This window comes from Xenopus tropicalis, chromosome 2 (assembly GCF_000004195.4).
Source record: "Xenopus tropicalis strain Nigerian chromosome 2, UCB_Xtro_10.0, whole genome shotgun sequence".
NCBI lineage: Eukaryota > Metazoa > Chordata > Amphibia > Anura > Pipidae > Xenopus > Xenopus tropicalis.
The window spans coordinates 122,154,147-122,179,929 of NC_030678.2; the positions used below are offsets into that span (position 1 = coordinate 122,154,147).

General features: G+C 37.1%; 1 protein-coding gene across 1 annotated transcript in view; it reads left to right on the plus strand.

Annotated features, from left to right (window-relative positions):
- The first annotated feature begins 1,865 nt into the window (after positions 1–1,865).
- Positions 1,866–25,783, plus strand: part of uggt2 (UDP-glucose glycoprotein glucosyltransferase 2) — a 121,416-nt gene continuing 97,498 nt past the window's right edge. Inside the window, exons 1-10 of the mRNA XM_002942836.5 lie at positions 1,866–2,006; positions 2,082–2,220; positions 3,406–3,488; positions 7,826–7,956; positions 13,608–13,720; positions 14,984–15,158; positions 20,382–20,478; positions 21,533–21,605; positions 23,201–23,301; positions 24,679–24,778. Of these exons, the coding sequence (XP_002942882.2) occupies positions 2,090–2,220; positions 3,406–3,488; positions 7,826–7,956; positions 13,608–13,720; positions 14,984–15,158; positions 20,382–20,478; positions 21,533–21,605; positions 23,201–23,301; positions 24,679–24,778 (1,004 nt within the window). The 5' untranslated portion in view covers positions 1,866–2,006; positions 2,082–2,089. The remainder of the gene's footprint in view (positions 2,007–2,081; positions 2,221–3,405; positions 3,489–7,825; positions 7,957–13,607; positions 13,721–14,983; positions 15,159–20,381; positions 20,479–21,532; positions 21,606–23,200; positions 23,302–24,678; positions 24,779–25,783) is intronic.

Here is a 25,783-nt window from a genome sequence, read left to right on the forward strand (position 1 = left end):
AAATGGGATATTCCACCTTTTTGGTAACAGGTCACACCAATAGGAGACAAAATATGCATGTTTGTTATTCTGATACAACTAGAGAAGGGAGGGTGCGTGGAGGACAAACGGCCTGGAGATTAGATTAACAATCTAAAGCAATCCACTTGCATAGAATAATGACAAATTCAACGAAAACAACAAGCAGGACAACCACCACTAAAATATGCAGTGAATGTGCCTTATACCTGCTGTACAATCTGTATATTATGTTTGTATTAACCACCTGTAACACTATTTTGACTTAGATTAGGCAAATCCAGGCTAGTAGTGTAGAGCATGTGTTACATGCGACCCTTAATTCTTAGGCATGGGCCTCTGCTAAGTGGGAGAAATAATAGGAGCTGAGGGTGTAGTTGAACTACAACTTGTTGAGATTGTTTGGTGCAGATGATATAAATGGACGCCAGAGGATTCTTATGGTGAACTATGATACAGATTTATTGGTCCCAGACACAGATGATGAGATCAGGGTAATCATATACTCACAAGCAGTTGATATAGAATGTCACAGTGGTTAGTAGCAATGGTGACATATAGAGACAGTGCAGTACACAGTGTAGATAGGTAGAGGTAGTAGCCAGGAGTCCCAAGATGGATGCCCTTTACTGGACCAGATCCCTACAGCCAACGGTGGTTCAGGGGTTAATACTAGCCTGAATCCTATGTCTTAACTGTGGTCCCTACAGCAAGGCATACAGAGCCTGGGTAGGCTAAACCCTTAGGGGCTGATTTACTTACCCACGAACGGGTCGAATGGAGTCCGATTGCGTTTTTTTCGTAATGATCGGTATTTTGCGATTTTTTCGTATGTTTTGCGATTTTTTCGGATTCTTTACGAATTTTTCGGATCCAATACGATTTTTGCGTAAAAACGCGAGTTTTCCTATCCATTACGAAAGTTGCGTAAAAAGTTGCGCATTTTGCGTAGCGTTAAAACTTACGCGAAAAGTTGCGCATTTTTCGTAGCGTTAAGTTTTAACGCTACGAAAAATGCGCAACTTTTCGCGTAAGTTTTAACGCTACGCAAAATGCGCAACTTTTTACGCAACTTTCGTAATGGATACGAAAAACTCGCGTTTTTACGCAAAAATCGTATTGGATCCGAAAAATTCGTACAGAATCCGAAAAAATCGCAAAACATACGAAAAAGTCGCAAAATATTCGTTTTCAAGTCGGAACTTTTCCAATTCGGGTCGGATTCGTGGGTTAGTAAATCAGCCCCTTAATGTCGCCTATGGTGGAGCTACAGATGCTCGTTCTATATAAGGGATACAGTTACATAACTGAACCTAAGTATAAGGGCTTTGCCCAATAACAGTAAAGATTGTGAAGAGGTAGGGGATAAAGCCATAGGGAGCTTAACCCTATGGGTCCCTACACACCCTTTTCTTACCCCCTCCTTTTTTCTTTACAAAACTCAAAAATGATAAGTTAAAAAAAGAATAATGACAAATTCCCTAAGAAATTTCTACTCATTCTCCATTTACATAGTTATATTAAACAACAGTTCGTTGAAATTCTTTCTCCAGTTTCCACGTCACTACAGTTTCCAGCATCCCCCATCAATACCACTAGAGAACTATGCCCCAAACAAAGTGAATTTGAAGTAAAGTTTTTTTTAGCAGCTATTGCTCCTCCCTTTTCCCCATTCAGTTAGAACGTCTTGCCAAAAGCAAATCTTTTGCAGAAGGAATCCCCAGAGAAGCTCGCTACGTGTCCTAATCCCCCCCGGCATTAGCAACCTATGAAAGGGGCTCTGCGAATTGACAGCTGCCGAGATGTGATTGGCTCTAAAAGCTAGTATAGCGGCGCTGTCGGCCAATTGGAAGGTGCTATCTTACGTCATGGTGGAGGGGTTCCCGGAAGCGTGTGTATGGGAGGCCGGCTAACTGGAGAGGGAGAGCAATTCACTAGCATCCTTTTCTCAGGGACAGAAGCTGAAGTACCGGGGCAGAACTGTATATGTATGTGCAGGCACCCTGTGAAACCCTCCCTACTTCCGGTGTGCCCATACTAAACCGGTCTCCTTTCTTTCTCAGGAGCAGACATGCTGTCCCCGCTCATACTTTGCTTCTTCTCCCTTACCCTAGCCAGCGCTCTGGCTCAGGTACCAACCAAAGGAGTCACAGCAAGCTTAGCAGCAAAGTGGCCAGCGAGCCCGTTCTTACTGGAGGCCAGGTGTGTTAAGAACATATGCTACTGTCATTCTTAGCATAGGAATGAGGGACCACAATATATGCTTTCAACCTCAAAGGCATATTCAGCCTGCAGCTTTTCCTTAACTACATCCTACATCTCCCATTATCTTGGTTGCAAAAGATGATTTCTAGGCTGCATAGCTATAGCATGGAAGAATGAGTGCAACTTTATTGGAATAGTCAGTTAATGCCAACATAAATATGGTTTGCAATTGTTGGGTCCTGGGATTCAGTTTCATTTAACGGTTTCTAAAATATTTACTGGCTTTTTGCATCACTTGGAATATGAAGCAAATAGTTCCATGCACTTGAACGGCAGTATCTTCCACATCCCTCTAATATAATTACCTGTACGTTTTGAATTGATGATCAGTAGACATCTTTGGCATTGACAGAGCAATTGATATTCACATCACTTTCTTGAATGTAAACCAGTGCAGCTCTGGGTTGGCAGATCCGTGAACTGCTATGGATTTATTGGTTAATACGGAGTGTAGCGTACAGTATATGCGTAATGAGTATTTGGAAGGAATCATTGACAAATATTTTATTTAGCAGTGCCAACATAAAAATTGGAACTAGGGCAGACTGTAAATTCTGCTAAATAGTGCCCAAGAGCCCATCCAATGTAATCTGCAGCTGCCATTCTGCTAGAGTTTAACAAAACATTACTGGCAGCAATAGAGAGTTGTTCTGACATCTATGGAGAGAAGAACCTCTCACTGTATTGATTTGAAGAGCAATGTAAAACAAATTGCTGTTATTTGAAAGGCTTTTTGTTTGTACCTTTTATACGTGTAAATGTCTTTTTAGCTTGATATATAATAAGAAATGTCAGGGCCCACTTATAGTTAGGATCATTTTCATGCATTATATGGATATTGACAAACTGGATAGAAATTTCAGTTCTTTATTTTTTTTTGATTTGGGGCAAATGTTCCACTTTGGTAAATGATGCATGATGTCTGTTACTTTACTGAGAAGAAATGTCTGCTGTTATATAACTGCAACTCACTTTCCTGTCACCTTGACCAAAAAGTAATTATCCTTTCTGTTTTATCAGCCTTATTATGTGCAAGTGTAACTATTATTCTTTAATCTGTTTATTTCCCATGGTCTTGTTTTAGTAGCAAAGTAATGTTTTTTTTTTTTCTTTTTTATATAGCGAGTTTATAGCAGAAGAAGGCAATGATAAATTCTGGCAGTTTTTGGCAACCGTGCAGGAGCTTACAATTTATAAGAACAAAGGTGAGCAACCTTAAAACAACGAGCTCCTCATTTTGTTACACATCTACTGTAAAACGAATTAAATACATAATTCTCACGATTCAGTGCCTCCTATTTTCTAAAGCATACTTTAAGGTGTCATGGGTTTTCTATTAAAATTGCAATGTTAGTGATTTTATAATTAATGTTTAAATAGAATTCCCAGTTAAAGAACCATGGTGGTAATTTATGCAGATTTATTCGGTGAGAATTAAAAAAAAAAACTGAGTGCCATACCACTCCTTCAGATTATCACATTTGCCAGCAACTAATCTACATTGCCATATATAATTCTTCATGTTGCACTAAAGGACATAACTTTAACTGACACAAACTCTGTAAACCAGGTCATGGACTTTTTAAAGTCTTACTATGTGATATATTAGTTGGTAGCATCAGAGTAATACTCTCAGCTACTGTAACAGTTGTCCTGTTATAGACTTTAGTAAAACTTAGAGATAGAGAAGAAGATACTGACACCTACAATTACACTTTTTAATTTTGTAATGACATTGTCTTTGCATGATCTTTATCATTTTGCCATTAAAAAGTATTTCCTGGTGCTTTCACATTACCTATATGATCCCCCATATTCCTCTATAAGGTGGCTGCCATATTTGTGCAGCAGTAGTCCATTAGCATTACTTAGAAAAGCAGTCCTATCAGCGAAAAATATGAACATGAGTATGACCTATAGGTAACTTTTTATGTAGATTAATATTTTAAAGAGTAGTTCAGAAACAGTCAGTATAACTTTAAGGTACATGCATTATAAGGGCCAAACCTGCTGCTGAGCAGCGTATCAATTATTATACAGTATACAAAGTTAGCAGTCTGCCTCACTGAGCTACTACTGACAAAACTGAAAAGGAGGGAAAACAAAACAAACACATTTTATAAAAATTGTAAAATATAGAAAACAGTGGTCATTATTTGTGGTGTATTTTATGATGAACATAACCTATAGGTAACTTTTTATGTAGATTAATATTTTAAAGCAGGGGCCCCCAACCGCCGGTGCGCGGACCAGTGCCGGGCCGGGCCGCGGACTTCTTTCTAGTGGGCCGCCTCTGTTACCGGCCGCGGTAAAAATGCAACGTAAATGAAGCGCCACCTGAATAATGCTCGTATAAAAGTGACGCTCTAATCAACGCGGGGCGCATGTAGAGGCGCGTAGGAAAACGGTTCATGTAGGAATACGCAGATGAGCGCGCAAATTAACGCATCAAGCATTTAAAGGCCCACCCCGGTCCGTGGAAACATTTTCGCGCTTGGCACCGGTCCTTGGAGCTAAAAAGGTTGGGGACCACTGTTTTAAAGAGTAGTTCAGAAACAGTCAGTATCACTTTAAGGTACATGCATAATAAGGTAGACGAACAGGGGACCTTCCTTGCACACCCTTGGCTCTCCAAAAAATTTGGGGCAAAGTGACCCCTTTATCAAACATATCAAGCATTCTTGATAAAGGGGTCACTTTGTCCCGAAATGTTGCACCTCCGCAATAAAGATTTTTAAAGGGCTTGTCCCGTTTGCAGCTCTGAGTGCCAGTGCTTTTGTTGCTACATGCATAATAAGGGCCAGACCTGCTGCTGAGCAGTGTATCAATTATTATATAGTATTGTAACAGTTTACAGATTTTATAAAAATTGTAAAATATAGAAAACAGTGGTCATTATTTGTGGTGTATTTTTTTAAAACTGCTGAGTTTTATAATTGAGAATTGTGCCATTCTGTTGTCTGCACTGTTTCTCCTAACTCAGTGTAATAGAAGCCCAGCTATCCTTTAGCTAAGACTCCAGCTTTACCAGTATCTGGCACGTTCTGTGATTAACAGACCTGTAAAGAAGTACACACTGTGGTAACAGGAGTCTTGGCTGCAGTAGAGCTGTCTTCTGGGACATTTGAACAATTTTTAAGTTGGGCACAGCATAGGAATGGCAGTAAGGCTTTTATTTCACTTTTAGCAAATACCTTTGTATTTTAGAAGATTAATTAGATTTTTCTTTCATTAATGCAACAAATTTTTATTTAATTTGTTAATTAGGGCTTTTTCACCTTTTAAGGACATATAAACCCCTCACACAAAAATGTAATCAGTGAACAGCCTCTTTGAAATCTTTCAATACCTGCCGCACTGGTTGTCCAGAGGTTAATGGTAAGGCTGCAACATCATCTTAGTCACTTAGATTTCCTTCTCCTCCTGTAACCCACTCACCCCCCCTCGGGAATTTGCTTTGATTTCTGGCTTGCCAGACATGCTCAGTTGTTCTAAGCTCAGATTACTAAATACGCCCTCCAGTCTAGTAGCCAGTAAAGAGATGGCACTGCTGGTTCCCATAGAAACTCAGCTCTAGCTGTCTGCTTCAATTTTTTTCTCCTAACCTCCTCTCCTGAGCTCAACTCAAACAAAGCAGAACTTTTATCAGAGACAATTGTGCCTGTGTAAGCCTGTATTCTTGATGAAATGTATGCTGAATAAGGGTCTTTGTGTGTGTGTGTAGGCTGTTTGCAGATTTAAATGTATCTGATCAATGTATCAGAGGAAAAATGTCCACCGGTTAAAGCTACTATTTGCTTTAGGAAAATGGATGGTGCTAGCAAATGGAGGGGATATATGCAGTACAAATAATGCCATTTAGGTGGGGGAGACGTGCCCAACTGATATACATTGTAGGAAAATGTAGGCTTTACATGTCCTTTAAATGAATTTTGGTACAATGTAGGCCATGATATTCAGAGACAACTTCCAGGTGGTCATTACATGTTATTACATTTTAACAGCTATCTGGATGCTAGGGCCATATTTACCCTATCAACCATACAGTGGTTTGAAGGAGAGACTAATAGTAGATGGCCTGAATAGAAAGCTAAGTGAAAAACTAACAATAAGAACACAAATGTGTAAGATTTGTGTGTTTGGAGAAAGGTATTTAAATGCTTACTTGACAATATCTTTAAAAGCATATGCTGGTGGTGCAGTGTGTGTGTATGTATACCGGTAACTTTATTTATAAAGCGCTGCAAGGATATGCAGCACTGTACAATATTACAAAATACAGTTACTCACAGGGAGGGAAAGTGTTCTAATAAATAAGCATAAATACCAAGTGCCCTGGAGTATGAGACACAGTAGAAAGGAGGTCCCTGCCCAGTAGAACTTACAATCTAAGTGGTTGGGTAATATACGGCACAAATTGGAAGGCAAGAGTGCACAAGGTATAAGCATTTGTCCTTAAGTGCTGGACTAGACAAAATAATGCTCTGGAGATAGCATCAGAGTTTTTTCCATTACTGTAAGAGTTTGTAAAACTTGCATTTATATGGCCTGTAGAATTTATCTGTGACTTCTAATGCCTTTATAATTTACATTATTCCCTGTATTATTAGCCTTTATATACAGGTATATGAACTGTTATCCGGAAACCTGTTATACAGAAAGCTCTGAATTATGGGAAGGCCATCTCCAATAGACTCCATTATATCAAATAATTTGAATTTGTGTTACCTTTTTTCTGTAATAATAAAACAGAACCTTGTGCTTTATCCTAGCTAAAATATAAGTAATCCTTATTGGGTGCAAAATAACTACTGTGTTTATTTCATGTTAAAATGTTTTTTAATAGAATTATAATATGGAGGCCCAAATTAACGGAAGATCCCTTATCCAGAAAATCCCAGGTCCTGAGCATTCTGGATAACGGGTCCCATACCCAACTAAAAACATTTACACATTACATCCTTTATATCTCTCCCTTGAATAAGGGAAATATGGATGTAAACATGACCAAGAGTAAGCATATGTGTGACCATGATTTTGTGCCATGGTGTATGAAAGCTGTTTGGAGGCATATCATCTTCTTTTTATTTTTAAATAACCAAAACAGATTCATTGTGCCCATTTTTATACATTGATGAGATACAGTAGGGATTTACACATTTCTTTATAGATGGAATACACAAAACCCAAGCAGAATTTTGGCGAATACAAGTGCCTGGCAGAACTGAATCCAAACCCTTAAATTCACGTGACTTTTGGTCACACGAACAAGGAAATCACTAAATATTTTCTGTGTGCTACACGTGTGGTTATTTTTAATATTTGTATATGCAAATTAGGGTTCAGATTTAGTTTGGGATTCCTCTGATTTCTTAATGAAAGGTTTGGGTTTCACCAAAATTTTAGATTTGGTGCATCCTTTCAGCAGCTGAAAACATAGGTAAGGTACTATTTTCTCTTACTACAGGTGAAAAAAAAAACCTTTTAATGGCTATCCCGAGTTACAAAATATTCTTACTATGTTAATTTTCTTTTATCCCAGATACAGAATATTCTTACTACTCCCTGATTTTAAAGAAAGCAGCCCAGTTCCTGTCAGATCTGCAGATCGCACTGCTAAAATTTGCTTTTTCTATAAGAGCGTATTCTCCAACAGTCCAGATGTTTCAACAGGTAAAAACACTTTTAGATATGTCTGCTTTTTAATGGATGCTGAGATCTGAAATTAGATATCAAGGTAGTACAAAAAGGTTACTGGTTTTTAGCAACAGTTTTTGTACTGCCAGCAACAAATGACTTGTCTGGAATATAAACCATAAAATGAGTTCAGCAGAAAGTAATATCATTATCATAATCTGCTCTTTCTAATGTGCTAATAGATTTGTGAGTGCTGTCAACATGGTTATATGATAAACAGAATGTTCGCAAAGCATTTTCTAAGTGTTAAGAAAGGCCTAAAGTATAATGATTTAAATTTTTTCTTTTGCTTTACCAAAATTCATATTAAAAGTGAGGAAACGTGAAAAAAAATCATTTGATTTGCATGCATACATAGTTTTGTAAAGGCTGCCATATAGTGGCCGATATCCTATGCTCTCTGACCAGTTTTTCCGTGGATCTAATAGACAGATAACCTTTGAGGGGTCACATGCTGCAGCTCCCCTTCACTTCCTCATCTACTAATGCACCATGCACTGGTGACATGTTGCATCGGGAGATGTAAAATTCAGTCCTGCCCAATCTCTGAACCAATCAATATCCAGGATATTGGTCAGGATTGGTGGGCTTCCATACATACATAGATAGCTTTGCATGATTTAATATGCATGAGCATGTCCACCTTTATAAGATGGAATTAATAGCAAAACTTTTAATATCCTTGGGATAATAAATGTGTTTTAAAGGAAAAGGAAAGGTAAAATTAGTGATTATAATCACTTATGCTCCAGGCTGGTGCTCCTGTTAGGGGAAAAATGCACCAGCCCAGGGTAGCTGCAAGCAAGAGATTCTTCTCCATCTATCTTATGAAACCCGGGGCAGTCGCATGTGAAAAACCTGGTTTTTTTTTAAAGTTTCACATTTCGCTCTAATGCGGAAGCAACACAAAGACAGAAGAAGGAAGAGGGTCACTGTCTCACAGCTACCCTGGCTGGTACGGTTTTCTCCTAAAGGAGCACCAGCTCGGTGTATAAGGTAAGCGATTATAATCAATATGATATCAGACCAAAACAAATATTTTGATTTGGTCTGAACAATAGTTTTAAATCAGAGCAGTGTCATTTTAAATTGTATGGGTCCCTTGAACATGTATATATTTAATAACCACCACACTGTTTAAAGCAATTTCTTATAATATTTGGCAAGCTAAAGGAAGTCACTCACTCTACCCTGGAATGTTGGTAAACAAAGTGCTGTTAATGCAGAACACTAAAGCTCCCATCTCCAGATTTATGTGACTGCTATGCCAAAAAAATTGCTTGTCTGCAGTCCAACACAGCTTTATAGATAGCTGCTTTGACATTGTGGCATACATTAACAGTTTTATCAGTTCAGCTTCTTTTCATTGACTGATTCAAGCTTTGCCAGGAAGGTGCTGCAGGCAATAGATGCCTAAATTTACATTAATACTCTTCCTAAATTTTATTCCATTTTTCACTGCTTTAGAATTTCTCTAGGCTGCTCTATTTCATGATGATTGGAGAGAAATGGTAATAAATATATATTTTTTTCTAGCCTAGTGAGTGTAAACCATGAGGGAAAAAAACATATACCTTTTGCACTGCTCTTAAATAGACCATGTACCATGTATATTTTAATCTGAACAAATAGCTCATCAGTATTCTGAAAAGTAGATTTTCCTTAATTGTGGAGCACCATACAGGATATATATATATATATATATATATATATATATATATATATATATATATATATATATATAAACAAAAATTATAATAATAATAATAATTAAAAAATAATAAAAATTATTATTATTGGGGACCGAAACATTGGATTCTTTTAAAACAATATGTTTTAAATAAACTTATGACTACTTTAAAGGGGTGTGTGTTCACGGAATAATTTTTGTTGGATAATTAAAATTTGGTTGTGCACCCCGTCAAGTAGCAGGAATCAAGTGCAAGGTATTGTTCTTGAGGAGAAAAAGATAAAAATGAATAGTTTACTTAAGTGCCAACAGAATGTCACATTCCGTTTGGACTTATTGCCAGGTGTTTGTGCAGGGATTTCCTGCTGCTAAAGTTTTTACCTAGATAATCTGTACATCTTTTTTTTAGAACAACCAGAACTTTCAGTCCAGTTTTTGTCTCAGTCCAGTGTTTGTCTAATTCCACTGCTGTAATGACATACAGTCAATACAGTGAATATCATTTTGAAATTTGTATTTTACATCATCGTTCCCAACATACCAACATAAAACTTCCAAAATATGAATTCCATGGATCTTCTAAATTTGATACCAAGTATGAATAGGAAAATGCAAGTATGCGACATATAGAGATCCCAAATGAAAATAGCTAATATGAATTTTTATATCTGTCAGTGGTTGCTGCACCATAAGCACCTGTATGTGTATTATTTATTGTAAGACCCACTAACAGTACAAAGTCCTCCAGAAAACCATATATTTTTGAAAAGTGCACACTCTGCGTTCTAAATTTTGTTCCTATAAAACCGCATTGGTGATCTCCTGTGTATTACCCTGACTCATAGTCTAGCTCTGTTCCTGCCAATTCCTAGTATACTTGCATTGACCTCCTGTGTATGATCCAGCCTGCATCTAGTGCCTACTCTGTCTCAACTCTGGTACTGTGCTTATATCTCCAGTTTGTGTCCTGGCCTGCTAACCTAACACTGACACATACTTAATCTGTTGCACTCACTTCTTCCCTTTGATAGACTTCCCTGCTTCCATCCTGACAAAGCAGCTTTTGAACTGAGGTATAGTTAAGATTGCAAAAAGACATGCATACATCAAAGTCAAGCTGTTTGTCTGTGTTAAACTTGCCTAAGTGCTAGTTGATTGGGGGGGAAGGAACCTTGTCTGAAGCTTCTCCAATTTGCTTCAGATGAAAAATTCCCTTCCGAAATCCAAAAGGGTAATCAGACCTTCTTCAATAATAGCTTTGTACTGTGGGTCAATTTCAGTAACCTTTTATTTTCTTGTTTCTAAAATGCCATCCAGCCCTCTCTTGGACCTATTTAAGGTATCTTCCAGTACAACTCACTGTATTAAAAATCTCTTTTATATCTGACAAGACACAATGAAACCAGTTGTTTGTTCCAATCTAAGTGGATTCGCATGCATCCCTTGCAAGGATTTACTGGTGAATAAAGCATCAGACAATTTATTTTCCCTATCTATATTTATACAAAGTAATCATATTACCCATTAAGCCACTCTTCTCCAGTGTAAACAACCTTAGCTCATCCAGCATATCTTTTTAATGGAGACCTTTCATAACTTGGCACATGTGAAGATTAGTCGTCCGCAATGAATCTCTGCTGCAGGCAATACATACAGTGGTGTGAAAAACTATTTGCCCCCTTCCTGATTTCTTATTCTTTTGCATGTTTGTCACACAAAATGTTTCTGATCATCAAACACATTTAACTATTAGTCAAAGATAACACAAGTAAACACGAAATGCAGTTTTTAAATGAGTTGGGTTTTTATTATTTAGGGAGAAAAAAAATCCAAACCTACATGGCCCTGTGTGAAAAAGTAATTGCCCCCTGAACCTAATAACTGGTTGGGCCACCCTTAGCAGCAATAACTGCAATCAAGCGTTTGCGATAACTTGCAACGAGTCTTTTACAGCGCTCTGGAGGAATTTTGGCCCACTCATCTTTGCAGAATTGTTGTAATTCAGCTTTATTTGAGGGTTTTCTAGCATGAACCGCCTTTTTAAGGTCATGCCACAACATCTCAATAGGATTCAGGTCAGGACTTTGACTAGGCCACTCCAAAGTCTTCATTTTGTTTTTCTTCAGCCATTCAGAGGTGGATTTGCTGGTGTGTTTTGGGTCATTGTCCTGCTGCAGCACCCAAGATCGCTTCAGCTTGAGTTGACGAACAGATGGCCGGACATTCTCCTTCAGGATTTTTTGGTAGACAGTAGAATTCATGGTTCCATCTATCACAGCAAGCCTTTCAGGTCCTGAAGCAGCAAAACAACCCCAGACCATCACACTACCACCACCATATTTTACTGTTGGTATGATGTTCTTTTTCTGAAATGCTGTGTTACTTTTACGCCAGATGTAACGGGACACGCACCTTCCAAAAAGTTCAACTTTTGTCTCGTCAGTCCACAAGGTATTGTCCCAAAAGTCTTGGCAATAATTGAGATGTTTTTTAGCAAAATTGAGACGAGCCTTAATGTTCTTTTTGCTTAAAAGTGGTTTGCGCCGTTTTTGCCCAGTCTCTTTCTTATGGTGGAGTCGTGAACACTGCCCTTAATTGAGGCAAGTGAGGCCTGCAGTTCTTTAGATGTTGTCCTGGGGTCTTTTGTGGCCTCTCGGATGAGTTGTCTCTGCGCTCTTGGGGTAATTTTGGTCGGCCGGCCACTCCTGGGAAGGTTCACCACTGTTCCATGTTTTTGCCATTTGTGGATAATGGCTCTCACTGTGGTTCGCTGGAGTCCCAAAGCTTTAGAAATGGCTTTATAACCTTTACCAGACTGATAGATCTCAATTACTTTTGTTCTCATTTGTTCCTGAATTTCTTTGGATCTTGGCATGATGTCTAGCTTTTGAGGTGCTTTTGGTCTACTTCTCTGTGTCGGGTAGCTCCTATTTAAGTGATTTCTTGATTGAAACAGGTGTGGCAGTAATCAGGCCTGGGGGTGACTACAGAAATTGAACTCAGGTGTGCTAAACCACAGTTAAGTTATTTTTTAACAAGGGGGGCAATCACTTTTTCACACAGGGCCATGTAGATTTGGAGTTTTTTTTCTCCCTTAATAACGTAAACCTTCAGTTAACGGTTTTTGATGAGCAGAAACATTTAAGTGTGACAAACATGCAAAAGAATAAGAAATCAGGAAGGGGGCAAATAGTTTTCCACACCACTGTATATAGGGGGCAGATTTATCAAAATGTGATATTAGAGATCACCACAGAAAAATGTACCCACTTTCTATTCATTCCTATGGGATTTTTAAAAGTGTATTTATTAATGGGTGAAAGTTAGAACTCACAGTTTGATAAATACGCTTCTAAAAATCCCTTAGGAATGCATACATCTGCCCCTATGTTTGTGTTTAAAATGTGGCCAAACATTTTGTGTCCAATTCTGACTGATCCAAAACATATATATTTGATGCTTCCCTATGATTTTACATGCCCTGTAATAATGTTATTGTGGGGATGGTTGATGTATTTCAACATCTTTTTGAAATAGCTTGACAAATATGCCACTGAAATATATCTTGATCCATATATCAACTGCATAATTTACCTTAGTACCACCTGATGTAAACAACACAGTGTTATATAGTAACATGGACCTATACTGCTCTACAGCCAATCAGTATTTATATTATTCACATAGTAAACATCTATGATACTTACTACCACCTAACCTTAGTCTATGGAAAACAGTAACAGAATTCAGCAGAAATGATTACTGCCATGACATGCAGACAGGCATTACTGCCAAATATGTCACTACTATTTTTTCCATGTATCACAGTAGTTGCTGAAATGTCTTTGGTGTTAATAATGTATATCTTTTTCATTTGAGAAATGTATGATAATTTTAAGTATACTTGCATAATTTCATACAACAATTTACATTTCAGATTGCTGCTGATGAGTCCCCTCCGGAAGGTTGTAGTGCATTTGTTGCTGTCCATGGGATGCACACCTGTAAACCAAGTCAGATTAAGAAACTCCTGAAAGAGGCATCCGAGAGGTATATATTGCTAGCTTTTATTGCATATTCTTCTCCTGTAAGAGATATTAATTATTTGTATCCCTTATAGAATTTGTTGGTTTTTTTTTTACTAGGGTTGTCGAGCAAGATTTGCTTCTTTGGGTACAAATAGTCATGCGTACCATGTGCACAACATTTTAATGAAAATGTAAGGGTTTATGTCAGTGGTCTCCAACCAATGTCTTGTGAGCAATATGTTGCTCTCCAACCCCTTGGATGTTGCTCCCAGTGGCCTCAAAGCAGGCGCTAATTTTTGAATTCTTAGCTTGGTGGCAAGTTTTGGTTGCATAAAAGCAAGATTTACTACCAAATAAAGCCTCCTGTAAGCTGATAGTGTGTATAGAGGCTACCTAATAGCCAGTCTTATCCCCTATTTGGCACCTCCATGAACTTTTATGATTCTTGTGTTGCTCTCCAAGTCTTTTTAGATTTGACTGTGGCTCACGAGTAAGAAAGGTTGGGGGACCCCTGGTTTATGTAATAATGTCAGTACTAAGTGCTAAGCATAAAAAAGCATATGTCACTTCTGATGCTAAATTAATACCATTGTTAGTGTACAATTCACTCAGTCACATGTAACAGTCGATTACATGTGTAGATGCAACACCCTGGAACTTAGCAACACTGTCTCCAGTCAACCTTCTCCAATTTTATTCTAGTCTTTCCTTCTGTCCATATACCCTATTTTTTAACTGATTGCACAACTTGGTGTGTTATTTCAGTGGAAGAAGGGATAACTAAAGCAACACCCTTTTATCAAACTCAGAACTTGAACTCTCTGACCCTTATTTGGAACTTTGTTTTGTTTTGTTCATTTGAGTTTTGGAAAGCACAAGAAGTACAAGTTGTCTTTGTGATGATTACCCGGAATTAACCTTTGCTGTTCTTTGCCGTCTTTTGGTCAGTCATTTTTAAGAGGCCAGCCATAAGTGAAAGAATTCCAGTTTTATAGGAATCAGAGAAAGAGAGAAAATGTTAGAGTTAAACTTTAGGCTTTTACACACTGCCTTTTTAAAAACAGCATTCAAATTATCAAGAATTGTTGCATGTCAAATTATTGCAATGTGTCAGCAAATTTCTGCAGCAACAGATTTACATGAATATGTACTATATTTTGGAGAAAAAGCCTTTCCACAATAAAATAACAGCTGATCAGATTTTGTTTGATGTTGTATGCATGTAATACTTGTAACTTTTCCTACTATAAGTATGTTACACTAAACAACTGGTATTTTATCTTAGACCAAGACCTTATCTTTACAAAACAGATCACATATTTCCAACTCTTAGCAAAACTGCACCAGTAGTAATTCTGTATGCAGAGGTGGGCACAAAGGAGTTTGCTAAATTTCATAAAACGCTGGCTGAAAAAGCAGAGAGTGGTGAAATAATCTATGTACTTAGGCACTACATACAGGTATGTGATTTTATTTTTTTGCATTCTTTAACTTGTACATAGCGGACATCAAATTAGAACAGTTGTACAATAAGCAGTAGATCTGCATTGAGAAGAAAAAAAAAAGGAGAGAAGAATTGGTCCTATATCTGCTGGAAGGTGAGAGGAAATAATAAATTAAATAATAAAATTAATAAAGTGAGGAACTAAGAAGTTAACTGGAATTAGCATTGACTTGGGCTTACGGTCTGAGAATACCTGTAAGGTCCCATGGTACAGAAGAAAGGCAGGTTCTGAGGGCTAACAGGTGTGGGAGAGTGGTCAGTATATGACCATAATACTATTTTTGTATTTTATGTTAATATTCATACCAAGAACTAATCTAGGATGAGATAGTAGATAAGGCGCATTGTTACATTTTTATATGCAGTGCACATGAGCTATTTGCAGATGTAAATTTTACTGATGATGTCAGAGGGAAAATGGCCCCCATGTGAAATCTTCAAGAAGCTTTGGTCAACCTACTTTTAACAGGCAGCTAGGTTACATGAGTATTTGAAAACATATGTGTTTGAAACACAAATGTTATCTCTAACATTTGTGTGGGTGAGCATTTGGGGAACAGTGATCACAACATGGTCTCCTTTGAGATAATGCTACAGAGACAGCTCTATAAGGGAGTAACTAAAACGCTCAATTTTAGACGTGCAGACTTTGCCAGTTTAAGGGCATCTCTGCAATGTGTCAACTGGGAAAGGCTTTTCATGGGGTTAGACACAGAAGGAAAATGGAACATCTTTAAAACATTGCTTTGCAAGTTTACACAACAGTATATTCCCCTTGTAAGCAAGGAGAGGCATCGCAAAGCAAAACCTTTATGGCTGAATAAAAGAGTTAAGGTCGAGGTTGGTAATAAAAAACGTGCTTTTAAAGCATTCAAGTTAGCTGGGACAGCGGAAACTTTCATCAGGTACAAGGAAGCAAATAAAGCATGCAAAAAAGCTATTTATTATCACGGGGGGGTACGTTGGTTGATGAGAACTGGGAAAAAGCAGAAATTTTGAACTCTTATTTTTCATCTGTCTATACATCTGAGGAGCCAGATAATGAAGGCTTCCCTTTTAATATACCCAGTGCTAGTAATTTAGCTACTGACGCGTGGGTCACTCAGGAGGAAATTCAAAAGAGACTTGAACATGTAAAGGTAAACAAAGGTCCAGGACCGGATGGGATTCATCCCAGGGTATTAAATGAGCTGAGCGCTGTGATTGCCAAGCCTCTTCACATAATTTTTCAGGATTCGTTGAGGTTTGGCATGGTGCCGAGAGACTGGCGGATTGCTAATGTGGTGCCATTATTTAAAAAGGGATCTCGTTCTCAGCCTGAAAACTATAGGCCTGTTAGTCTGACATCAGTAGTAGGAAAGCTTCTGGAAGGGGTAATAAGGGATAGGATAGTTGAATACATTGCAGTTCACAATACTATTAGTTTGTGCCAGCATGGTTTTATGCGTAACAGATCTTGCCAGACTAATTTAGTTGCCTTTTATGAGGAGGTGAGCAGGAACCTTGATGCTGGAATGGCAGTTGATGTCATCTACTTAGATTTTGCTAAAGCGTTTGATACAGTACCTCACAGAAGGTTAATGATCAAATTGAGGAATATTGGCCTAGAACATAATATTTGTAATTGGATAGAAAACTGGCTGAAGGATAGAGTACAAAGAGTGGTGGTAAATGGAACATTTTCTAATTGGGCCAGTGTGGTTAGTGGAGTACCGCAGGGGTCAGTCCTTGGTCCTTTGCTTTTTAACTTGTTTATTAATGACCTGGAGGTGGGCATAGACAGTTCTGTTTCTATTTTTGCTGATGACACAAAATTGTGCAAAACTATAAGTTCCATGCAGGATGCTGCCGCTTTGCAGAGCGATTTGACAAAATTGGAAAACTGGGCAGCAAACTGGAAAATGAGGTTCAGTGTTGACAAGTGCAAAGTTATGCACTTTGGTAGGAATAATATAAACGCGAACTATCTACTGAATGGTAGTGTGTTGGGGGTTTCCTTAATGGAGAAGGATCTAGGGGTTTTTGTAGATCACAAGTTGTCCAATTCCAGGCAGTGTTATTCTGTGGCTACTACAGCAAATAAAGTGCTGTCTTGTATAAAAAAGGGCATTGACTCAAGGGATGAGGACATATTTTTGCCGCTTTATAGGTCCCTGGTAAGGCCTCACCTTGAGTATGCAGTGCAGTTTTGGGCTCCAGTCCTTAAGAAGGATATTAATGAGCTGGAGAGAGTGCAGAGACGTGCAACTAAACTGGTTAAGGGGATGGAAGATTTAAGCTATGAGGTTAGACTGTCGAGGTTGGGGTTGTTTTCTCTGGAAAAGAGGCGCTTGCGAGGGGACATGATTACTCTGTACAAGTACATTAGAGGGGATTATAGGCAGTTTTTTCCCATAAAAACAATCAACGCACCAGAGGTCACCCCTATAGATTAGAGGAACAGAGCTTCCATTTGAAGCAGCGTAGGTGGTTTTTCACGGTGAGGGCAGTGAGGCTGTGGAATGCCCTTCCTAGTGATGTGGTAATGGCAGACTCTGTTAATGCCTTTAAGAGGGGCCTGGATGAGTTTTTGAACAAGCAGAATATCCAAGGCTATTGTGATACTAATATCTACAGTTAGTATTACTGGTTGTATATTTATAGTTTATGTATGTGAGTGTATAGATTGGTTAGTATAGGTTGTGTGCTGGGTTTACTCGGATGGGTTGAACTTGATGGACAATGGTCTTTTTTCAACCCTATGTAACTATGTAACTATGTAACTATACATGTGACAACTAAAGGTTGGAAAGTAAAAAATTAAACCTCTAATATGGCTGCCATGGATTACTGCCCAGGAGCAAATTTGCCAGTTGTTATCGTGTCACCGCTGCCGGTTTACTGTCGCTTTTTTTTTTAGATGGGTAATTTTTTACCTTTGTTATTTTCTTACTTTTGTTACGAACTGTAACAGCATTCTGCTTGCATCTTCTCCCTTGTTTGTATTGTGGATTCTTGTGTGCTGAAGGTTTTCTATAGATCCCTTTGGATTTTAAGCTTTTTCTGTGTTGGAACATTAGGTCATGTAGGCCAGTTACTTGTTATGTATCCACTTGTACAGAGCTCTAGTCAATAATCTGAAGAAAGTACACATTAATGTGGAGTGTAAAATAAAGAATATGTTATTTACAATGTTAAGCTGTTACTACCATACATAAGCAGCATTTTGCAAATGTGAAAGCTGCAAATTGCAGTGCAGTGCCTTCCCTTCATTCTATTTCTTACTCATGTCTTTGTGTTAGATGGTATCACATTTTGAAAATGCATATGTATTTGGTTACTATTATGAATTACTTCAAAAGTTCCTGCACTGTCATTGTGTCTAGTTTAAATATACACTAGCAGCAGATAAAACATATTTGCTGAGAACTCCAAGCTTAAATTGTAGCTCTGTTATAACTCATTCAATTGTAGGTTCAAAGAGGTTAAATTAAAGGAGAACTAAAGCTTAACTAAAGAAATAGGGCAGAAAGCTGTACATTATGTTTTGGGCTCCTGTACCAGCCAAGGCAACCGCAGCCCTTTAGCAGGGACGATCTGTGTCTCCAAAGATGCCCCAGTAGCTCCCCATCTTCTTTTCTGCTGATTCACTGCACATGCTCTGTACTGCTGTCACTTACTGAGTTTAGAGAACGATGCACAAAATACTGTATGTACAGAATTAAAATGTCACAATATAAGGCTGATTAGTAATTAATACAAATAATTGCTACACGGCAGCTCTGAAACCAGTGCAATTAGCATTGGAATTAAAAAGTCCTGTAGCATCAACTCATATTAAAGGCCAACCTCACTTTCTGCTTGATAATTTGCAACAAACCCTAAGCTCAGCTTCTCAACAGCTGGTGCTGGTGCAATAAGTTCAGTATATAAAACATGGCATTTTTAGCCATATTAATATTTAGGGCTTAGTTCTCTTTAGATACTGAACACAAACTCCTCAGGGGTTAGGGACTTCTAACGTCCTTATTGTTTACTCTGTAAGATACATTATCTTTTATATTAGCAATGCAATTTTTGTTTAAGGACCCCTCTGATTTTTCCATAATATAGATCTCCATGCCTTAAAGGACATGTAAACCGCACACACAAAAATGTAATCAGTGAACAGCCTCTTTGAAATCTTTCAATACCTGCCACACTGATTGTCCAGAGGTTAATGGTAAGGCTGCAACATCATCTTAATCACTTAGATTTGCTTCTCCTCCTGTAACCCACTCGGCCCCCTCCCTCAGGAATTTGCTTTGACTTCTGGCTTGTGGGCATGCTCAGTTGTTCTAAGCTCAGATTACCAAACACACCCCCCAGTCTAGCAGCCAGTAAAGAGATGGCATTGCTGGTTCCCATAGAAACTCAGCTCTAGCTGTCTGCTTCGATTTTTTTCTCCCAAACAACTCTCCTAAGCTCAGCACAAACAAAGCAGACCTTTTATCAGAGACAGTTGTGCCTGTGTGAGCCTTGTGCCCAACTGATATACATTGTAGACAAATGTAGGCTTTACATGTCCTCTAAGTCTACTTAAAAATCGTTGAAAGATTAATTAAACCCAATAGGATTGTTTTGCTTTCAATAAGGATTAATTATATCTTAGTTGGGATCAAGTACAAGATACTGTTTTAATGTTACAGAGAAAAAGGAAATCATTTTTAAAAGTTACAATTATGCGCTTATAATGGAGTCTATGGGAAATAGCCTTTCTGTAATTTGGAACTTTCTGGATAATGGGTTTCCAGGCAACAGATCCCATACCTTTACTATTAAGAATCTGTGATTAGGATCCAGCCTTCACTCTTTTCTTTGTGTTATTAAAATAATGGAAGTAATTTAATTTTTGTTGATAGTTAATTATGACGGATATTTCTGTTATCCAGAAATCTATGAATTGCTAGATAGAGTCCATTTTAATCTATTCAAATTAAAAAAAACAACTTTTTCTCTGCAGTAATAAAACAGTGGATTGTGCTTGCTCCCAAATAAGATATATTTAATCCTTATTGGAGGCAATGATTTTTTAGCAGATTTAAAGTATGGCATACTGAATAACAGGTCCAATATATTATTATAATGCTGTATTGCTTAACATAAACTGTATGGTCAATATAGAACATTTTTAGATGTTATTTTAAACTTTACATTTTAGCATCCAGGTACAAGGAAGGTACAATTATCTGGCTATGGAGTAGAACTTGCCATAAAAAGCACAGAGTACAAGGCAATGGATGACACGAAGGTTGAAGGTATGTTGATTGACTGATGTCAGAGCAGCACTGACACTTACTAACAACGCTGACTGTACAGTAAGGGGCACAACTAAGTACCTTATTGTTTTAAGTAAGACTAGCAAAGACCTGGTCCCAGAAGGTGTTTGTCTGGTATCCTGGTGAGCCAGTCTGCCACTGGGGGTTAGGTATAGACCCTTTGCTCCTATCCCCTGATCTTTGTCTTATCTGTGTGACAGACTGGTTCCAGCCAGCCTAGATTATACTAATACTTCTTTGACCAATTCAAGGCTACCTCCTGAAGTGATAATACATGTGCTTCTAAAATATATTTTCACATGGTGATATTCCCACTCAAACCCTTTTACCAACGATATTTCAGATTCCCAGAGAGGCCTTCTTTTTGGAGTACCAATGGGAACAAGTAACTGAGAATATATATCATTTCCTTGTGCTCCCTAGAGACAGATTCATGCAAATACAGTTATAAATAAATAACTTGTATTATAATATATCCATGCCTGCTGTAGACTGGGAGAGTGCAATTTTACACAAATCCACCATCATTGTGGCCACAAAGGGGTGATGCTGCAAATTGCCTGCAGTTGTGCTGAATATTTTAGAAGTCTATCTGGCATTATTTGCAGTCTTGAAATGTCTTAAAATGTTGAAAACCAATACTTTTGATGCAATTAAACTCTGGTGACTGGAAATTAACTTATGTTACTATGTAGAATTTATCATGATTTTTAGCAGCTTTGGCTTAACTATTTTACTAAACTGCAGGTCTAAGGGGTGGGTTGTATAATTGTGAAGCAAAAGGCAAAAACTCCTTGTACAAACCTTGAGCTTGGTGCAAATCAAATCATTGCTTGTTGGTTCTCATGACTATTGTTTTTTGTGCATTTTTTTTTTTGCCTTATGAGAATTTGCTTACCATGAAACAAGTACACCAATGCTCAGATCTACATGCTTTTGTTTTTATTTCCATTTATACATGTTTTTAGATGAAAATTATATAATAATTACTGTTAGAATCAAACCTTTACTTTTTACTGCCCATTTTACACAGCAAACAATTCCTCACCAAAGACTGACGATGGAATTGCGGAAGAGGTTCAAGGATTTTATTTTGATAGATTAATGTGAGTGTAATTTTCCTATGCAAATAAAGAATATAAACTATAGTAATAGAGTATTGTGTTGCTTTCAATGTGTTTAAAACAGACATGTGTATTTGTTATTTGATTTTTTTTTAATTTTCTTTTTTAATAAAGTTTAGCATTTATTCTCTTTTATTTAAAAAATATTTTGTTATATGTTTTTAAAAATTGCTTTTGAGCTCTCTGTCAACTCTGTTTAGTAGTAAATTATGGGGCCTCTTTTTCATGTTGTCTAACAAAATAGTAACCAAAAAAAAAAATTTGTGCTAAATTAATGTTTATGTAGCTGCATCAGTAAAGGCAACAATTATGCATTCATTGCAACTTCACTTCAAAATTCCCAGCCCCATGATGCTGCAGTGATTCATTTTTATAGTTAGTGTTGGTATTCAAGGTTAAAAAAAAAAGATAACTGTTCCTCAAGTTCACAGCTTTGTGCCTCTGTGCATTTCCTAGCCATTTTAATTTGTACCCATTGTTTAGCACTGAAACAACTAACCACACTAAGGCTGGAGAGATTAGTTGCTGCAATTTTTAAAAAGCGAGTTCTAGCCACAAGTCGCTCGTTTTGTCTCTATATAGAGAAGAATATAAATCGCCAGTACCTAAACAGATGATACTACTACAAATTGCGTATCGCTCTGTATTGCTAGGAGACCCTTTTATAAGCGATTTTACAAAGAAAGCATTGTCATTCAAAACTATTGGAATCACTGGAAGTAAAACCCACTGAGCAGGAAGTCAATGAGATTTATCCATTGCACTGAATGTAATTTCTAATTGTGGGCAGGGAATATGACACCTGGATTTGCGGGAAATAGAATTGCTCTGTTGTTGAAATCTATAGTAATTGCTATGAGCGACTTGTCGCTGGAACTCGCTTTTTAAAAGTCGTAGCGCCTAAATTTCCCCCTTGGAATTTGTGCTGCTTGATTAAGTCTAGAAACTTCAATTGCATTAAAATGAATGCAGTGTTTTTTTTTAGCAGTTGCTTTCAACTGTTAAAAACAATTAATAAGAAATTAAATAAAAATTAAAGGTTTAGTTTACCATTACAAAGCATGCTTTTTAAAAAAAAAAAACACAAATGATTTTTAATTGAGTAGCTTTTTTAAATTTATTTTATTGTATATTTTAATTTTATAATAACTTTGTTTTGTTTCCCCCTCCCCTCTGATTTTATCCAATAATAGCTCAAACAGCTTGGTTGCCTATTTTGTGAACTTTTACAATGTGATACATAGTTCCAGAGAGTTCTTATAAACAGTTCTGAAATGCATGCAAATAATATATCACATTGTAAAATGTTAAGTGGTGTATATGTCTAATTTTAAGAGTTTAAATTAGAGAGTCAACAACAAGGCTTACTGAACTGCTACTACCAAACAGAACTGCTACTACCAAACAGAGAGTAAATACAAAATTTAATTATTTTAAAAAGTTAGGAAAACTGTAAAAACCTGAATTTGAATATGTTTTGTTTCTCCTTCTTCATATTCAAGTCACATAAAACGTTTTCTTTACTGTTTTTTAAATATCTCTTATATATGTTTGAAATCAATGACTTATCTTTTTAGGCAAATGTACCCAGATCTGAAAGAGAATCTGGTAGACTTTCGCAAGCATCTTATTGAAAGTACTCATGAAATGGTACCTCTGAAAGTTTGGGAGTTACAAGGTAAACGTTTAAAATTTTTACCATCTGAAAAATAAGTGGCCTTAATCTGAACAGAATTTTGAGTGCTTGGTAAAACTCATCATTTGCACTTTGTTAATTCAGCAACATAGTTTACAATTTGGTGCATAGTAAAATGCCCAAAGTGTACTTATTTATATTGTACACCATGGACATTTTAATATACATATATATAATTTTAGACCAAGCTACCTTTTGCCCCAAGACTTTAGTCTCTAGCAGAGATGTTCCCACAGTTTGGGAGCCAGAGGATTATGCCAATAAGAACTGGACCCTGTGTCTTTTTCATCAACAGGTACAATTTTGCCCTTATTACTGGCATTGCACAAACTAAGCAAATGCTTAGATCCTTTGTGTGGGTAATATAAAACCATTTTATCTCATGTGGTAATTTTAAATTTTTCAGTAAACTGCTGTTTCAAAACAGCCATGCAGTGGCCTAGTGTATTTATTTAGCATACTAATGTATCAACTGGCACAGAGTTTTGTTTTCTTCGAGGAAGTCATTGTAAAACTCTTAAGCATTTCCTTTTAATAAAGAGCAGCCACAGATGGTTTTGCACAAAAACAGTTTGTTTGAAACATCTCATTGTGAAATATTAGGCCACAGGAATGTATGTACAACTGTATGGGCTAAGATAGAGTATGGTGCATCCTGTGAACATATATTTAGAGACACTGAGGGTCATTTATCAACACTGGACATATTTGCCAGTGGCAAGCAATTAAATTGTTTCTATTCACTGTTCTACCTGAACCTGGATGAAAAAATCCTATCACTGACTGGTTGCTATGTTTTACTACCAATGGGCAGATTTGCCCAATGTTGAAAAATGGGCATCACTGTATTTCTATTTTAGTGACTGGACAACTGGTGCAAGCAATTAAAGCTGCCGTGTACATTTTAGTATAAACTTCCCCTGCAATATGCTTCTTATTTTTATTACTCAAAGTGTAGAGCTCAAATAGTATCTGTAGATCCTATACAAACTCCGCTTGACCTTTCCCATCAGTCATTAGTTATACAGCAGAACCTTTTTTAATTTCACAAAGTGTCGTGTTTTAAAGGTTTTTTTTTTTGAAGATGAACTAATATTCTAATGTGGACAATTTATATAATTTGGTATTAATGTGACTTCATAGAACTTTATAATGTTGTTGTTTCTCCATTTAATTGTAAGGATATATTTGAACACCTCTCTAAAGTAATTTACTCAGAATGAGGAAACTTGAGAGGTGTTTTGATTTAAATGCTATGAGCAATCCATTAATTGATGCAAAACACACTGCAGTTTTTTTTTTATATTTTGAAGGATGATTTTTTAACTGCAGATTTGTTTGTTATCTTCTGTCCTTTAGATCTGAGCTTTCAAGCAGCATCTAAAATTGTATCTACACCTGTATATGAAGCACTGAAAGTTTTAAGAGACACGAGCCAGAACTTTCCTATTAAAGCAAGGTAAGCAGAATGGCAATATTTAGCACTGATTTATGGTAATATATAGTAAGGTGTTGAATTCTGATGTGAATCTCTGACTATCACTAGTCAACAGGTCGAAAAATCCTCCAAATTATAGACAAACATTAAACATTTCAGTGCAGGTAGATTAGGGCAGAGTGATTGTTTGGTTTTGGAGTGCAGATTGTCCAACCAGCTCTCTTGCTATTTTAGTTTTTATGTGTATGCCTCTGGGGTTGTACTTGCTCTGACATGCATGAGTAATTTCTTTTTGAACAGAGCAATGTCTTCTTTCATTAAAAATTAGAACTGCCTTACTCGCTCTGCCCAAGGAGAAACTGCACCACTAAGGGAGCACAGAGAATAAAAGAGTTGCAAGGTAGAGTTTCTGGTATGCCAGAGAGGTGCTTTTCTTTTCCTTGGGTCCCCCTACATGTAGCATCTTAAAAAATGCGTAATGCTAAACTTTGCTTATCCAGTACAGTAGCAGGTTTAAAGCACTTCTACTACTCAGCACATAAGGGAACAAACAGAGACTATTTTGAAAGCAAGTTTATGTGCATTGGTGCACCAACAGGAGTCATCATAACCCCCCATAAATACAAAGAAAAGTTCATATTCTCTGTATATAGCACTGTAATGTATGTGTACTTTATACTTAAGCAAACTTAAGACAGTTAAACAATTAAGAGCATATACTCAGAAATCACCCTTTGTAACTCACATATAGTAAAAAAAAATGTTTAATTTCAAATCTATAACTTTTATATATTTTTTAAGCTAGTTTCTGTGTGTAGAACCGGGTTTTTGTGAATCATGTACAAACCTATCTATTTTTTGCAGGGAATGTTTTATAGAGCTAATAAAATGACCCTGGCATTTCATTCCATTAGAAATGAGAATTTTATAACTTGTTTACTTACTGATTTTGCAAGTAATGATCAGTGGTGAAACTGATCTCACCTTTTCTTTACTACCACATATTGCTTATGCTTAACAATATTC